Source organism: Tupaia chinensis, unplaced genomic scaffold (assembly GCF_000334495.1).
Source record: "Tupaia chinensis unplaced genomic scaffold, TupChi_1.0 Scaffold000502_1, whole genome shotgun sequence".
NCBI lineage: Eukaryota > Metazoa > Chordata > Mammalia > Scandentia > Tupaiidae > Tupaia > Tupaia belangeri.
Genome location: NW_006160014.1, coordinates 805,355 through 817,602, shown reverse-complemented (window position 1 = coordinate 817,602; position 12,248 = coordinate 805,355). Strand labels below are relative to the sequence as shown.

At 50.0% G+C, this 12,248-nt stretch overlaps 2 protein-coding genes across 3 annotated transcripts in view; both read right to left on the bottom strand.

The window, feature by feature from the left end:
• Positions 1-1,574, bottom strand: part of TUT1 (terminal uridylyl transferase 1, U6 snRNA-specific) — an 18,805-nt gene extending 17,231 nt beyond the window's left edge. Inside the window, exon 1 of one of the 2 annotated variants that reach the window (XM_027774978.1) lies at positions 1,479-1,574. Coding sequence is in view for 1 of the 2 variants with exons in the window: in XM_006156586.3 (XP_006156648.1) it covers positions 1,336-1,417 (82 nt within the window). In the remaining variant the exon portion in view is untranslated. The other variant, XM_006156586.3, reaches the window with a different exon arrangement.
• Positions 1,575-3,799: 2,225 nt separating this feature from the next.
• Positions 3,800-12,248, bottom strand: part of MTA2 (metastasis associated 1 family member 2) — a 9,315-nt gene continuing 866 nt past the window's right edge. The window contains exons 2-19 of the mRNA XM_006156585.2: positions 12,051-12,228; positions 11,668-11,735; positions 10,709-10,802; positions 9,016-9,133; positions 8,819-8,882; positions 8,517-8,634; positions 8,096-8,198; positions 7,654-7,753; positions 7,350-7,538; positions 7,178-7,252; positions 7,030-7,088; positions 6,766-6,863; positions 6,515-6,654; positions 5,819-6,047; positions 5,536-5,625; positions 5,044-5,162; positions 4,790-4,938; positions 3,800-4,563 (exon numbers count right to left, since the gene is read on the bottom strand). Coding sequence (XP_006156647.2) covers positions 4,398-4,563; positions 4,790-4,938; positions 5,044-5,162; positions 5,536-5,625; positions 5,819-6,047; positions 6,515-6,654; positions 6,766-6,863; positions 7,030-7,088; positions 7,178-7,252; positions 7,350-7,538; positions 7,654-7,753; positions 8,096-8,198; positions 8,517-8,634; positions 8,819-8,882; positions 9,016-9,133; positions 10,709-10,802; positions 11,668-11,735; positions 12,051-12,228 — 2,157 coding nt within the window. The 3' untranslated portion in view covers positions 3,800-4,397. The remainder of the gene's footprint in view (positions 4,564-4,789; positions 4,939-5,043; positions 5,163-5,535; positions 5,626-5,818; positions 6,048-6,514; positions 6,655-6,765; positions 6,864-7,029; positions 7,089-7,177; positions 7,253-7,349; positions 7,539-7,653; positions 7,754-8,095; positions 8,199-8,516; positions 8,635-8,818; positions 8,883-9,015; positions 9,134-10,708; positions 10,803-11,667; positions 11,736-12,050; positions 12,229-12,248) is intronic.

Genomic DNA, 12,248 nt, shown 5'->3' with positions numbered 1-12,248 from the left:
GACCTGGTGGCTTACTTTCTCACTTTCTCCCCCTCTCACTCTCTCTCTCTCTCTCTCTCTCTGCCTCTTTGGTCAAATTAAAAAATAAATAACAATAATAACAAATAAAATTAAATAAAAAAATGAGTTTAAAAAAAGAAGTTGTAAAGAAACTAAAAGGTCAAATGCAGAACATAAATCAGAAACCTGGATTATTCTTCAGGGAGCATCTCTAGGTATGGAATAGTGCGGGACTAAAATCAAACTGCCCAAGTTCATATCCCCACTCTGTCAAGCTATTTGAGACCTTGGCCAAGTTATTAACCTCTCTGTGCTCCATTTCTTCTGATATCAAATGGAGATAATAGTAGCTACTGGGTGCCAGCAGGTGGCGTGGTGGTTAAAGGAGCTGGACTCCCACATGGTTGACAGTGGCTCAAGTCCCAGACCTGATGGCTTGCCTTCTCACTTTCTCTCTCTCTCTCTGTCTCTATGATCAAACTGGAAAATAATAAAATTAAATAATTAAAAACATAATAATAGTATCTACCACATAAGTATTATCCATGAATAGCACTTGGCAGAGTCTGGTACATGGTACATGGTAAACAAAATCAGTTGCTATCATTTATTATTGAATCAGTTTGATGTCAATCACCAAAGTACTGTGGGGCCAAAGAAGACTCCTGGGTTTCTAGCCTACCCTACTGGACAAATAGTGGTAATCCCATTCACAGAGAAAAGAAAGAACGGAAGAAAACCCTTTTGGGGGAAGATTATGATTCTGGACTTCAAGAGCCGAGCATGAGGTTTCATTGAGACCTTTGCATTGTCATACAACGTCCTTATCTACATTTCCAAGCTCACTTTCTGGCCTCTTCGATGGTACCTTATGCTGCCTTTATGCCATGCTATTTCGCCCATCTCTGCCTTTAGGAAGGTCTTCCGTAGGGCTTCCCTGACTTGACTTCTGTCTTGTCTGTGTCCCCACGGCTCTCCAAACGTATCTACAGAGCACTGAAACTGTCTCAGTCTCTAGTTAGTAAGCTCTTTTCATTTCTGGAGCCCCTCATTCCACCCTAGAGCCCAGCACGGTAAAAGATAAGAGTAGATGTCCAATAGATGACGGTTAAAGAGAGAATACATCAAATTTCATCGTGGAGATTTCATATCCTCGGGAGGAATGTAAAGTGGTGGGACGTTCCCCACTCTCCCATCCCCTCAGAAGCGCAGGGCTAAAGGGAGGTGAGTGACCCTACCAACCGGCTTGACAGAACCGTCATCTACAACCCTAAGTTTCGCTAGCTCCAAAAAACTAAAGCACCGCGACCTCCCCCCTCACTAGCCACCGCTTACGGTTGGCTGTAGTAACGTGGCACAGACAGCAGCGGAAACCCCCACGCGGTAACGTTTCGACATCCGAACCCACCGCCGCCATGGCAATTCTCCCCTACAGAAAAATGTAACCTTCTACCGCTTCTACCACCACCGGAACTCACTTCTACGAATCGTAACGCGTTTAGGAGCAACTTCCGCCAGTCAGACAGGAAGTGACGTAATGCCGGCCAGTCGCTCAGGCACGCTCCTTCAGAAACCAAGCTCCTTCGATTTGGGTTCCGCCTCTAGCCTGTGTCAAGTCCGCGGCTGTTAGGAAAAGCCGCCCTTCCACTATGCTAATCGGCCTGCAGCAAGCCAATTGGTGTGCCTAAACTGTTCCGGTGTTGATTGGCTGAAGGAATCGTAAATATTCATAGCAGCAGCTACAGAGGCCGGAGGAGGGCCGCAGCTCTGTTGGACCCTTGACAGCCAGTCCTTTCCTAGCCAGGTGTCGCGGGCCGTGCGCTTTTTTTTTTTTTTTTTTTTGAGAGGTTTTCGCTATAGGGCGCGTGCGCTCGCCAGACAGACAGAGACATAGAGACAGAAAGCGAGAAATCACCCCCCAGGGGGGATGGTCACGCCGCAATCCTCTCGGGATCTTGGGCACGCATGTACACGCACCTGGCGTGAGTTTTAAGCCACCGGGTCCGGGACACGAACCGCAGTCGACTACGTGGCAGTCCAGCGACATAGCCATTACGCTAACTGCTGCCCCCCCTCTCCCCCCCGTGTGAGCTTCTTCATCCGGCAATGGAGACCCGCGCAGCCGCGCCGACATACTCGCATTTACCCAGCGAATAAAGGTGGAGGACGGGCAGCTTCTAGCTTTTTTCTCCAGAGCCCCAGGCTGTTCCTGCGTAGTCAACCTTCTCAGGGTTGTTACTCTCTTCTGCTTCTATTCTCCGCAAAAGGACGGCTTCCTAACCCTGGCTAGGAAGTTCTGGCCCTACGGGCACCTTCTGGACTCCATGAGGTCACAGATCGCTGCGGTCCTAGTAAGCTAGGCTCATTCCTTCCGCAGTTGGCCTTGTTGACTGAACACACGAGGCTTCAGAGCGACCTGCCTACTCCAAAGCGGTATGGGGAAACGACTATGGAAGCTGCTGAGCGAAGACATTAGAGGCAGAAAGTGTGCTGACTGGCCCCTGGCCCCTGATCCCTACACTGGTACAGTGGTCTATTCCTCCATATACTACCTATGTAGGCTCTGGGCTGGAAGAGAATCAAGGGCTGAGGAGGCTGAAGGGACAGGGACAAAGACCATGAGTTGGAGTTATAAGATGAGCTAAGCAGCTGGTTGGTGCAAATAGCAATGGACCTGAGGGAGACATACCAAGGTCTGTGACTGAACAAGTCACACTGCTGAGGTCGTTCCCTATGTCCAAAGCAAGTGTCCAAGGAGCACCGGGAGGCTGTATTTCTTGCTCTCTCCTCTAAGATGTTCCATGGGGCCCACCTCAATCATCTAACATGTATCCTAAAAAGGCTGGGGACCAGCAGTTAGCGTAATCACTGTCACTGAACTCCCATGTAGCTGACCGAGGTTAGAGTCCTGGACCTGGTGGCTTAAACTCACGCTGGGAGTGCGTACGTGTGTGCCCAAGATCCCGAGTGAAGAATGGAGAAGGGATTGCAGCGTGGCCATCCTTCCTGGGGGGTGATTTCTCGCTTTCTATCTCTGTCTCTCTCTTTCTGGCAAGCGCACACGCCCTATAGCAAAAACCTCTCCAAAACCAAAACAAAACAAAAAACCTAAAAAGGCTTGAAGCAGCACTAGAGTGGACCCTGCTATTAAGGCAGTTGCTGAGGCTGGCCCTGAGGATCCTAGCAACTCCCAAAATTCCCTAAGTAAAAAGGAAAGGAGGGGGGAGTCATGGCATGGTGGTTAAGGCGCTGAACTCCCACATGCATGACCATGGTTTGTGTCCCAGACCTGGTGGTTTGCTTTCTCACTTTCCCTCACTCTAGTCAAAATTAAAAATAATAAAGTTAAATGAATATGTTAAAATATAACAAATTGAATAATTATATTAAAAGGGGGAAGGGGACTTGGGAAAGAGAAAGGATAAAACACCCTCAAGGCCCCATCCTATGGAAGCCACCAGCTATCTAGAAAGCCAGCTTATCCCAACTACTTTGAATGAATCTGGGCCAAGATGGTGCTTGGGCTCCAGCACCACTGGCAATTGGGAAGCAGTCTGGGTCCCGCAAGGTGGCTAGCTGGAACAGGCTGCCTCTGTCCAGGATGCCTATCTCATAAAGCTGTTCCTAGGGCAAGCACCATCTGTAGCTCCTTTATTGTCCTTTGTCCTTTATTTCTCCTTTCAAAGGGGAAATAAAGGGTACCCCCCAACACACACACCCATGGCAGAGAACAGCTGAGCCAGGAGAAGCTGAAGAAAACAGTTTTTTATTTGTTACTATAAGAACCAATTACAGAATCCGAGGTTAAAAAAACGGACAAAAGATCTTTATTTCTGAGAATTGGCGTACAAAAGGCAGGGGGGAAGGGGAGGGATGGAAAGAGCGAGCATGGGCTGGGGTTGATGCCAGCTTAGGGGCCTCAAAGTTCCAATTAGGAAAGTCCGGACACCGGACAGGAAGAGAAACCCTCAATCAGGAAAAAAAAAAAAAAAAAAAGACATGGCAGTGCTGGCCCCCCTCCCCCAATCAGGTACCACCACCTGATAGCTGTTTCCTCTTCCCCTCCCCAACCCCTTTCACAAAGGGAGGCAAAATTTTTAAAAAATTAAAAAACCCTCCCCCCCAAACTGTCTAAGACAACTGTGGGTCCTATCCCCAAACAGGCTAGGTTCCCACATAGGCCAAGTTCCTGCAGTTCACCCTCCATCACCAAGCACAGAGAAGCATGGGATGGGTACAAGTCAGGAGGTGGTGACACTAGAGGGCGCACAAGCCCTCCAGGGACATACACTCCCTTGCCCCCATCCTCCCTCCCTTTGATACTAAAGGGAAGGGAGTTTGGGTGCCCTAGGCACCCATCTTCTGTATTTCAGCCCACCTCCCTTCCCCACAGATGCTCAGTCCTCCAGGACGATGGGCTCATTGGTACTGGCAGGATGTGAGGGTGCAGGGAGAGGGACCGCGGGCCGCACTGTAATCAGCGTCTGCTTCACCTTCAGGGGCAAGTTGGGCCTGCGGGCAGCTCGCCGCATCTCTAGGTGGGTCAGAGCCTTCCTGAGGGCCCTAGCCAAAAAGGGTACAAAGGGAATAGACAAGGTTTAAGGAATGCTAAGATCCCCAGGTGAAACCCCACATTCCACACTGCAATTCTGCCTTCCAGTCCATTCTTTTCTGACACCCCCACGCTGCAGCCACCATCTTTCTGGAGCTGGTCTTCCTCAAATACTTCTTTCCCACAACCACCAACCTGGTTTGAACCTCTCAGTCCCTCCCATGGTAGAATTCCTACCTGGTATCTTTTGTAGCCACAAACACCACTGGATTGGGAGCATCAGCTGGGTTTAGTTTCTGACGCTTGGCTGCTGGCTGGGAACTTGAGCGAATCCCTGAGGCCAGAGGCCTTCCATTGGCAGAGAAGGGGATCCCTGCCCCTGCCATCTGGAAAAAAACAGGTGAGCACAAGGAGGAAGGCGACCCTCTCAGACTCCTATCATAACCCAAAACCCACCCAACTCAGTTCAGCCCACCCATCCATCCACTCACAGTCTCATAGGCCCGTTTCACCATAATGCCTCCCAGGCCTCGATTCTGGGTCAGCTGGTTTCGGTTGATAGGGGTCTTGGTACCTCGAGGTGTTTTTGGTTTCAAAGGCGCCTGAGCCACTGCCAGGAAAACACAGACAGGAAACCTTCGCACCTTTTCTCCATACAGTATCCCTTCTTACCTCCACCTTGTCTCCCTGGGCATGCCCATAAGCAAAGACAGGGGAAGCATCTGGCAAGTTATCACCAGTATTTCAAAAATCATTATGACCTTATCTTATCAGTATAGTAGTACTAGAAAGCTTATGAAAAAAAAAAAAAGGTTAACCCACAAAAGTCCAGTTTGTGAGACTAAATCTCTAGGACCTGCTGGGAAAGCAAAGTGCAAGGGGAGATAAGGTTCTTGACAGTGAGTGGACTGGGCACTTGACCCCACCCTAACTGGTTCTCCATCCTGTCCCACCCTGAATCAGTCTGCTTCCCCATCCCATACCCAGATCTTTGACGATAGTTGCTAAGGGCAGCCGCACCAAAGGGTGAATCTTCAGTGGAGTCTTTGCAGCCTTAGGGAGTCGAATGGAGCCTGGACAACAAAGACAAAAGCTTCTGAAGGGGCTTCACTATTCAGGCCTCTTGTGGGGCCAGGAGTCATGTCTAATCTCCTTAAAGAACTCAGTGGCTTACTATCACTATTGTCATTAAACGCCCAGAGAAGCCCTGGTCTCTGGGCAGAGTGACCCTGAACCCTCCACTAGTCCCATCACTCCTGCCCTTACACTCTGCCTTGATGGCATTGGCATTGATAGGGGCATAGGGTCGGCGGGCAGCCCTCCTCGGCTGCAACAGGTCCCTGCACATGCGTCTGGCAAGACGGGTCAGCTTTGTGGTCTGGAGCAGAAAAGTTTGCCTGTTCTTAGCCAGTAGCTTGGCCCGGTTGGCGCTGGTTGTATAGGGAGAGAGGCTTTGGGCTTCAGGTCTGGACAAATGACCTCGCGAGTGTGGCTCCTAGAGGAAAGCAAGGGAAAAGGGAGAATACAAATCAACACTGAGGCTCCCTTCTTTTTTCCATTCTCTACAGAGAGCAAGAAAGATTTTTCTAGCATAGGGCACATGCGCTTGCCAGAGAGAGAGAGAGACAGAAAGAAAGAAATCACCCCCAGGGGTATGGCCACCCTCTTTTCAGGACTGTGGGCATGCATATACCTGGCATCAGTTTCAAGCCACAAGGTCTGGAACTCTGACCACATTCAGCCGTGGTAAGAGTCTAACAACACAACCGCCATGTCCTCTGCTGGTCCCTCTGCCTGATCTTTTCACTGACCACCAGACCCATCTTGCTCCCCAACCACTATCATGCACCCCCTGCCCATCAAATCAACACCCCATAAGATGTTATGTACTGTAACCTTTGCCTATAGCTCATGTCAATGTGCTCACTGTACACCTGTACCTGTCACCTCACTAATCCTTACCGTGGTGCCCCGAGCAGCCCCCTCGAGCTGGGTTGGGGTCTTCAGTCCCCCATACTTCTTCCAGTAGATCCAACAGGAAGCACAGAGGCGGCACTGCATGTTGGGTGGGCCCCAGGCATACCACTGAGCAGACTGTGTGGCTGTAAGAGCATGCAGAGGAGGGTGAGGTCAAAGAAGAGACATGCGACCTGGGTCCCTTAGAGCACACTTCCCACCCACCCCTAGCATCCCTGTCCTTCCATGGAACTCACTGTGACAGCTCTCGCAAGTCAGGCCCTTCTGGAACCCAGCTCCGTTCATACCAGGTTTTGAACCCACAGAAATGATTTGATTAGGGTTTGGCTTAGTGCTAATGGGAAAGAAACCGGGAAACTAGTCAAGGAAAAGAAACCAAATCCATTTCCACCCTGTCTCTCAAATCTGGCCCTGTCTCCTGCCCACTCCCAATCACTGAGGAAAGCACAGGTTGGGGGAGAGGAAGGAAACATGCCAGCTTCTCAGGCCCGCACACTTACTAGGTGGGGATGTAGACCTGTTTCAGTTTACTGTCTGCCTCAGCAGCTTTCAATCTTTTCTGTAGGAAAGAAAAGACGGAGGCTGTCACCTTCAAAGGCACAGGTGAGCAGGTAGCCTCTGGTCCAGCCTCCCCAGCCCAGGTGATACCTGCTGAATATACCGGTCTGTGGTTTTCCACATGTAATAAAACTGGACTATGCTGGCAAGTGACTTCCAGGGTAGCTGTAAGGGCAGAGGGAAGAAGGCTGCCATCCAGCCCCAGTTCCTGGTCCCTCACCTGTCCTCTCTCCCACCTCTCCTCCTGGCCCTATGTACTTACGAAATCCTGACGAATATCATTGAAATCCTTCCCGTACTTCTCTAGGGCCTCCTCAAAAAGCATGGCCTCTGAGGCAGACCATTCTTCCATCTCATCCCGACACAGCACGGGGCCCCCCTGGGGTACCAGGGTTGACATGGCCTTGGCCAGGTCATAGCCATTCCTTTGCAAAGTATCCATTGCATGAAACTACGGGAAAGGTGGAGAACAATGCCGACAATCTGAAATACTGCTGCTCTTTAACTATCCCAACACCTTCTACAATACCCTTCCTCTCCTGTCCCACCCACCAACTTCTGCTCACCAGGGTGATGTCCCGGGAGGCGGCAGCTGCACTCATGTGTAGGCTTGGCTGCCGAATGGAGCTGCTGCAATCTAGGGCTCTCGCGAAGGTCCCCACAGCCCTAAGGGAGAGATTGGGAAGTCAACTGAGAAAGAAAAAGAAGGTCTAGGGCTGAGGAGCTAACAGGAGAAGTAAGCAAAACACCTATGGCCAAGGGAAAAAAAGAAGCCCATCAGGAGCATGGTGTTTAAGGTGTTCCCACGTAGTCAACCACAGTTAGGGTCTGTGACCTAGCAGTTTGCTCTCCCTCTCTCTGTCTGTCTTTGGCCAAATTAGATGATAATAATAATAAATAAATAAATAAAATAAAGTAGTGATTTTTTAAAAAAAGGAATGAGTGAGCCTCAGAACTGTTATTTCCATATCTCCCCCAACCCATCTTCCCCATCCACCCACCCCTCACCGGGCCACCACGAGAAACTGATCAATCTGCCGGTCTGTGAGAGGATTGTCTGGGTCCCAGACCTTCATCTCCATCTTCTGTTGGTTTCGATTATCAGATTCTCCTGGAGAACAAAGTAAAGGCATCACTGGAGAGAGGGAAGGGGAAAATAACTGGTGTCTTAATCACTCACGATAGCATCTCTTTCCTCCTCTTCTGCTTGGATTATGTCAGCCATTCCCACCCTCGGACTTCTCTTCCCTGTGCTCCCTCGCCCCTTCCAGGCACCCAAGGTCCCATTCAGTCAGGGTCACAGAAGAGAGGCTTACAGACTGTGTGCCACACACCTCTCGGGCAAGCCACCCATAAAACAATGACATTAAAGCAGCCCTTGCTGTCAGATAACCCAGCAGCCATACAGCCTGTCTGTCCTACTGCTTACCCTCTGCCAGGCGATCTGGGATCTCAGCTTGGTATTTGCAACCAACTCTGATCTCCCCCTGGTCAGCTAGAAGTGTCTTCTGCACAGGATCAAACACCAGCGAGTAAAAAAAACAGTCCTGGGGATGGAGAGAGAGAAAGTAAGCAGGGCAGCAATCCACAAAAGTGGGGCCATGGGCTGTATCTAGGGTTCCCAAGACAGGCATTCTGTCATCCCTGTACCTCATCACTGTCTTACTTTCCTCTTGCCTTTTGGGGGCAATATCCATTCCCCTCCCTCATCTCCCAGCACCTGTTTCTCACCTCTTTTTCCAAATACTGGCTCAAGATATCTGTTTCATTCAAGAGGGTCACGCTGCATTTGCCCCTACAGAGACAGGTCCGAAAACCCTGGGTGAGCCCCTCCTTCCCTCTTCATAGCACCTCCGACACACCACCACCACACCCCCTCCAACTGCTGAATTGGTGCACTCAGGCCACGTTAGCCGACTGTCCTGTACCGTATGTGAGTGGCTGGTAATGATTCAAACTGCCGAGAAAGAAAAAGCTCTCGGTGCTTCAGTTGATGTCGCTGCTGCTCCGACACCCCTGGTTGCTTTGATTCCTCCTCAAACTCTCCTGGGAGACCAAGGAGGAAGAAGCCAAGTCAGAAACTAATCCAGAAAGAAGCCACCTTGGAAATTATAACACATGAAAACATTTCCTATCTCAGCTGTTTTTATACATACTTCCCAGGTGCCTTCCATACCTCTGCCAGACCGGCTTCCTCTCTGAGCCCTATGTCCCACTACAGAGGCCCCAACCCTCTATCACTAGTGAAGAGCTGCTGGGAGTGCACACAACGCAGGAGAAACACATCCCAAACCCAACTGCCAGTACTCAGACGCCCCTTCTAAAACACAAACACTGCCCACACCAGGCCCAGTAAGGACATCATGCCTGTCTCCTTGCTACACCAGCCTAAGGTTCAAGAACCCAGTAAAATGAAAAAATGCCATACAATGTTGTGTTTACCAGTTTGTCCTTTCAGATTTCAGCAGACTCTTTGCTCTAAAACATCACATGCAACTCTAACCTAATAATAGTTTGTGGGCCTTTCAAGGACAGCACCTCTCAAGCCAGTGCCAACCTCTTTCTCCCCAAGGAGCTGCAGCTTGCCCTGAAATCTTGGTGGAAAGGGTTAAGCTGGCTGAGAGCCAACCAAAGTGGGAGGGGGCAGAAGAGCCTCCAGCCCAGGCTCATTGGTGCATTGTTCCCAACCTCAGGGAGAGGGGGGAGGGGTGCAGTAGGCTCCACCCCTTGCCTGTGAGCTCCGGAAACCCTGTGCTAAAGCAAGGGGGACCACACCCCCCACACCCCTTCTGATTGGACAAGGCCAAGGTCAGCCCCTGCCAGACAGGGCTGTAAACCCCAAAGGGCCAGGGAACTTGGTAAACCCAGCTCCTCATTAACTCCTTCATGCCCAAAGCAGCCTGGAAAAAGACAATTTAGGAAGGAGGAACAAGAAGAAAGGAAAAAGAAAAAAAAAAGGGAAAAGCTAAGAAAACCAGAAAAAAAAAATGTGTGTGTGTGTGTGTGTGTGTGGGTCTCATACATATATATATATATATATTTTTTTTTTTTTTCAAGAAGATGAGTTTCAAAAGAAGGGACACATGACAAAAGGGAAAGATATAAAATGGAGGAGAAAATGAGAGAGATAAAAAAAGAAAAAAAAGTGTATGAGAACTGTCCTACCATCTCTTAGCTTCCTATTCTCTCCTTCTGGCAGATTCTCACTACCTCATAATTACAAATAAGCCTGCTTCTCCATTATGCAGGCCTCTCAGTGCAACCTCTTCCTCTTCACTTTCAAACCTTCGCATTCAAACACATTGTCCCAGTGTACCCCAACTGGCCCCCAAAGCATCATGCTTCTCCAGAGCTCTTCCTCACCCACCAGATATGTATCCTCCCTCTCACACACCCACTTGCACACAAACCACATTCTGGCTTTCCTTATCATGGTCTCTTCACTCTGCTTCCAACCCCAACGTGTAAAAACAGGCCTCCCTCTGCAGACCAGGCATTTCCCACCCCCAAACTCACACACACCCCTGCCTCAGGCATGCTACCAGGGGAAACACCTGCAGGAACCTGCCCAGACCTCAGATCATGTGGAGGGGAGTGAGGGGGAGGGTGAAAGACACTCACGGGCATTACTATCAGCCAGGCTGTTGAGGCTACTGGAAATATCCCTTCGCCGGAAAAGACAGACCACCTTTGCCTCCACGTTTCCATTTGCAGTCTAAGAGAAAGGAAAACAGGGTGGTGAAACAGTTAGTTGAAAGTAGAGATGCACAGGATCGGCAAATGAAATAATGGCTATATTGCTGGACTCCCAAGTGGTTGATTACAGTTCGAGTCCTAGGCCTGGCAAATTGAAACTCATGCCAGCCACATGTATGTGCCCAAAATCCCAAGAGGAAAACAGAGAAGGGATTGCACCGTGGCCATCCCAATTGGTAGGTTATCTCTTGCTTTCTCTTTCTCTGCCTCGCCAGGGAGCACACATACCCTATAGCAAAAATATCTTAAAAAAAAAAGTGGTGATGTAGAAAATGAATAAGTTTCTTTTCTTTTCTTTTTGGAGAGGTTTTTTTGCTATTGGGCAAGTGCACTAGCCAGAAAGACAGAGACAGAAAGTGAGAAATCACCCGCCAGGGGAGGATGGCCACGCCACAATCCCTTCTCCTCCAGGGATCTCAGGCGCGCGCGCGCGCACACACACACACGCACACACACACACACACACACAGCGGGTCCAGGACTCCAAACGCGGTAGACTACATAGGGGTCCAGCGACATAGCCATAACACCAACTGCTGGTCCCACAAGTGAGTAAGTTTCTGGGAAGCCTAAATAGAAAAGCCCAAGAATTTTGCAGTAAAGACATACAAGGGCAGACTTCGAAATCCCTTTCTTTTGCCAAGAGACAGAGTAATAAAAGTCCGGCTAAGCGCTCAGTGGCTTTCCCTAAATACTGTACATATACTGTACATCCAATGAATGAACATGAATGGGTACTCAGGGTAAGGTCCTTCCTTCCACCTGCAGTGAGATTTCAGAAGGAAAAGCACTTTCTGGGTGGCAGGTGATTGTGCTCCACTCACCTTGTTGAGCTCCTCAATCCGTCTAACCAGGTAAGGATTGCTGGAGGAGTTCTCAAAATAGACGTAATCTGTAGGAGAGGGTGGGGAAGAACCGGGAAGATCAGGGGAGGGGCTGGGAGAGCCAGAGCACCAGATTAGGAAGAGAGAAAGTCGGCCTGAGTGGACCCAAAGGAGACAAGGACCCAGGTAGAGAGGACACTGAGATGTGGGAGTGGAGAGAATAACAGAAACTAGTTCTAAAATCATATCCTTCACTCAAAAGTGAGCGTTCAGTAGCAGACAAGAAGCAGGGGTTCCCCTGCAGACCCCACAACTCAGCGATTGAGTTACAGCCCGGTCGCGAAGTGAGCGAGCAATTGTTCACTCCAGAGCAGGGCCCCCACCTTTGCGAACCGCGGCGCACAATAACGCCTGGGGAGAGGAAACCTCCAAGCGGTTCCTTCCTTCGCTGGTGGCAGAGCCGTCGTCCTGGCCACTCGGCCCCCTCCCTACCCTATCAGGTCCTTCGGAACCACTTTCCCAAGACCACTCCCCGACGCGGCCCCAAGAGTGTCGTCGGGGCTACCCCCAGCCACCTCCCT